General features: G+C 37.9%; 1 protein-coding gene across 1 annotated transcript in view; it reads right to left on the bottom strand.

The window, feature by feature from the left end:
* Nucleotides 1–4,529, bottom strand: part of cul4a (cullin 4A) — a 39,118-nt gene that overhangs the window by 5,114 nt on the left and 29,475 nt on the right. Inside the window, exons 15-19 of the mRNA XM_016561484.1 lie at nt 3,308–3,415; nt 3,010–3,123; nt 2,240–2,345; nt 1,717–1,889; nt 1,077–1,229 (exon numbers count right to left, since the gene is read on the bottom strand). Coding sequence (XP_016416970.1) covers nt 1,077–1,229; nt 1,717–1,889; nt 2,240–2,345; nt 3,010–3,123; nt 3,308–3,415 — 654 coding nt within the window. The remainder of the gene's footprint in view (nt 1–1,076; nt 1,230–1,716; nt 1,890–2,239; nt 2,346–3,009; nt 3,124–3,307; nt 3,416–4,529) is intronic.

Genomic DNA, 4,529 nt, shown 5'->3' with positions numbered 1-4,529 from the left:
GCATTATGCTAATATTTCCACATAGTGACGTAGACATGTGGGGGCGTGTTAGAACGAGCCGTTTTAGGTAGGCGTGGTTGACTCTTAACTTTTATAAAGAGAATATCTCTTTGGATTTGAGACTTTAGTGTTTGCAACTTTACAGATCTTCTTTATGCACCAAGAGCTTGTAACACTCCAAAGAGAAATGAAAATTTGAAATTGCATCATATGACCCCTTTAAATCAATATATTTCATTGCCTTAATTATTTATGTGGTGAAATGTTGTGTAATAAGTGGTATGACTGCACCGTTTCCCTTAAATGTCCATCCAGTTTGAACTTGCCACTTGCTAGCAACTGCTTTCTTCACGGAAGCTTTGCGTTCAAATATTTCAACTCAAAGCGGGATAATGTACATGCAGCCGGTTGTTATCGCTGAATAACCAAGCGATTATCCTGTCGGGGGTTATTCTGCGATAACAACCGGCTTCATGTACATTATCCCTTACATATCATGCAGCCCTAATGCACACTGTTATTAATTTTTTTTAACCCAATTCTAAGTGCATAATAATATTTATTCATATGTTACATCTGATATTGGCTGTTTGTCATGTGTTTTAATGCATTATACTTTCTAAAAGAGTAACAATGACCTGGCGAATATTATAATGTATTATAAATGTGGTTAGACATCATAAAATGCATTATTAGGTGCATTACAAGACATAATTCATGCATTAAAATGCTTTAATTATGTATTATTCATAATATATCAAGTGAAGTGAAACATTCCTGTGATTTTTCAAGAGTTTAATCATTTCTGAGTTTCCAGGCCTGCAGGACCCTGATATTTATGTACCATGTAAAAAACAACTGAATTGATCTGAATAATGACTCTATTGTCTTCTGTAGAGCTGCATTACAGCTGAAACTGAATTAGTTTTATAATTTATGAATTTTACATTAACACTGGTATATTCCTGTTTATTTCTGTGAAGCTGTGTTGAATGAATCTGTATTGTATAGAAATACAGGTGACTGCTTGATTAGTGTATATGTTGATGAGTAAAACAGATGAACACGTGTGTCACCTTGACGGGGAACTTGAGCTGGTTGTAGAGTTCAGACACCAGCAGGTTGTGGCTCAGAGTCTTTCTCATCTTCATGATCCTCACCACCGCCGCGTCGATCTGATACTGACGATCCTGAAACACGCGCTCGGTTGTGCTCACCTGCTCCTCCACCTGACCATCACATGAGCATCACATGACCATCAGCTCATCTGTATATTCACACTGCACATTCATGAGTCATTACCAGCATAATTACAAATGAATTAATACACAACACTGAATGACGTCTCAAATATACTGAATTATTTGTATGTATATTCATATTTTGCAATCAAATTAAAATATGTTGTTTCTATGTCTATAATCCAGAACTTTAAATCAATAGTTTTTTTTATTTTTATTTAATTGTCTTTCACAATGCCTGTGATTCTTGTAGCTCTTTCCCTCATTGTACCTTCGCCTTTTTGATTTTCAAATACTTTTTTGCTTCACAATGGATTTTGTAATGTTGTGATTCTCCTCGTAGCTGCTTGATTTAGTTAATGGATGAGAACTCTTAACTTAAGACTTTTTTTTATAACCCTTATGGAAAAAATGAATGGGAATGAGACGATGCGCTGTATGTGTGCTGTGTTTGCATTCACATTCACACGCTCACCGTCTCCTTCATCTGGATCTGGTTGATTTTGATGCGGAAGAGTTTGTGTCTGAAGTCGCTGTTGAAGTGGAAGCAGTCGGCATCCTCCACGTCTTTCCCACGTGGCATTTTATTCAGCACTCGCGCTTTCCCACAGGCCAGAGACTGAAGCGTGCGCTTGAGCTCACCGTCCTCTGACAGACACACACGCACACACACAAGTGTTACTTACCGCTCGCTCGCACACACACACAAGCGTTACCACCCGCTGACACACACAAGTGTTACTGACTGCTAATGCACACACACACACCACACAAGCATTACTGACCGCTGACACACACAAACACACACAAGCGTTACTGACCGCTGACACACACAAACACACACAACACAAGTGTTACTGACCGCTGACTCACGCTCACTCACACACACACACACACACACAATTGTTACTGACCACTGACACACACACACACACACACACAACACAAGTGTTACTGACCACTGACACAGACATACATATCAGACCAGGGGAACGTACCAATGCCTGTGGCTGCGCGGATCTCCTCCACTGAACACTCGTCAGACTCATTAAACATTAGCAGGACGAGAGTCTGAAACAGAGACACCTGCAGCTCCTTCTTACCCTGCAGAGACACACAATCGGGTCAGTATCGCTCAATGCTAATTCAAGGCAAAGTTACAGTAAATATTGTGAAATATAATTACAATTTAAAATAGCTGTTTTCCATGTGAACATGTAGTAAAATGTAATCTATTTCTGTGATCAAAGCTGAATTTTCAGCATCATTACTCCAGTCTTCAGTGTCACATGATACTTCAGAAATCATTCTAATATTTTGATTTGTTGCTCAAAACTGTGATATACTATTAAATTATTCAAATATTCAAAATTTCAATTATTCATTTATTTGGGGTAAGATAAAAAAAATAATTCAATCATCAATGACGCAATAAACTGATCAAAAGTCACAGTAAAGACATTTATAATGTTACAAAAGATTTCTAATTTAAATAAATGCGTTTTTTTTAACTTTCTATGCATTAAAGACACTCAGAATTTTGACTTTTTGTCATAATTATGACTTTTCATCTAATAATGTAGACTTTTTGTCATAATTGTAACATTGTGTCTCATAATTATGAGCTGGTGTTCTTCAGTGAATGCAGAGCCTCTGCTGTGTCTCGTCTGTCAAACAGAGTTCAGGCGTCACTATATTGACTCTATATGAAGTTTTTATGGTTTTATTGTACTGAGTGTGTGTGTGTGTGTGTGTGTGCTGCATTCACCTCTTTAAACTCAGTCTTCAGGACTGCATGACCCAGTGTGGGCTGCCACTGCAGTTTACGCCCGCTGTGCTTCCCCAGATAGAATAGCTTAAACACTTCCTGAAGCTTCACCATCTGAAACACATACACACACATTTATCAGACAGGGCATCATGTGTCCGCTGCATTAGCCACAAACACACACAAACTCACACAAACACACACACATACATTCATCAGACAGGGTGTTGTGTGTCCACCGCATTACCCACAAACACAAACACATGCACTCACACACCACCAACACACACACACACACCTCTGCGGGCAGATGGACGTCCATCGGTGTATATGAGGGCCAGTAGCCCATTGTCAGGATGTTGACGGTCAGCTCGATGTTGCTGGGATCACTCTGGTTCTGCATGTACTGCACACACACACACACACACACACACACGCAGCATTAGGACTCTCAAATGACACACAAATAAAACACACTTAACACCTCATGAGAACACATCAAACCACGTGTGAGGAGCTCAAACTGAACTGGACAGATGCAACACCTCACATGAAGTCCTGACATGCTTAGTTAAAATGTTACTTCTATTTATCTACTTATCATGTTACTTCTATTTATCTACTTATCTATATGTATCCATTTCTCTCTCTCTCTCTCTCTCTCTCTATGTGTGTGTGTGTATATATATATATATATATATATATAAATATATAACATTACATTTACATTTGGTCATTTATCAGACGCTTTTATCCACAGATACTAACAAATGAGGACAATAGAAGCAATCAAAATCAACAAGAGAGCAATGATATGCAAGTGCTAAAACAACTCTCAGCTTAATGCAGTACACGTAGCAAGGTTTTTTTTATTATTATAATAAATAAAAAGAAAACAGATAGAATAGAAAAAGAATAGAGCAAGCTAGTGTTAGAGGCCTTTTTTAGCTAAACTGCTTTAAATTACTTTTTTCACATCACTCTACACTCCATAGACCATAATGACAAAGCAAAAAAAAAAAAAAAAGATTTGTGAACTTTGCAAATTTATTAGAAATAAAAAGCTAAAATAATCTGCACACATTTGAAATTTAGCTCAGGAGCATTCCATTATCGCTTGTAGATGTTACTATCACTTGTACGAGTATGGGTATGATTTGGAAAGCCAGACAACTCTCAATAAAAGGTCCAACAGTTAAAATGCATATCAGAGCGAAAACCAAGCCCTTAGGTCAAATTAACTGCCTGTAGAGCTCAGAGACAGGATTGTGTCAAGACACCAATCTGAGGAAGAGTTCAGAAAAAAATCTGCTGCATTGAAGGTTCACAGAAGCATGTAGCTCCATTATTCTTAAAGGGGTCCTATTATGCTCTTTTACAAAGTCTTGATTTTGTTTTGGGGGTGTACTAGAACAGGCTCTCATACTAGGTTGTTCGAAAAACACATTATTTTTCACATATTTTACATTATTACAACACCTCTCTCCCCAGTCTGGCATGAACGGCTCGAATAGTTCCTG

This window comes from Sinocyclocheilus rhinocerous, unplaced genomic scaffold (genome assembly GCF_001515625.1).
Source record: "Sinocyclocheilus rhinocerous isolate Xijiao unplaced genomic scaffold, SAMN03320098_v1.1 scaffold589, whole genome shotgun sequence".
Taxonomy (NCBI): domain Eukaryota; kingdom Metazoa; phylum Chordata; class Actinopteri; order Cypriniformes; family Cyprinidae; genus Sinocyclocheilus; species Sinocyclocheilus rhinocerous.
Note: the sequence above shows the minus strand (reverse complement) of the source record. Positions and strands in the feature narration are given on the sequence as shown.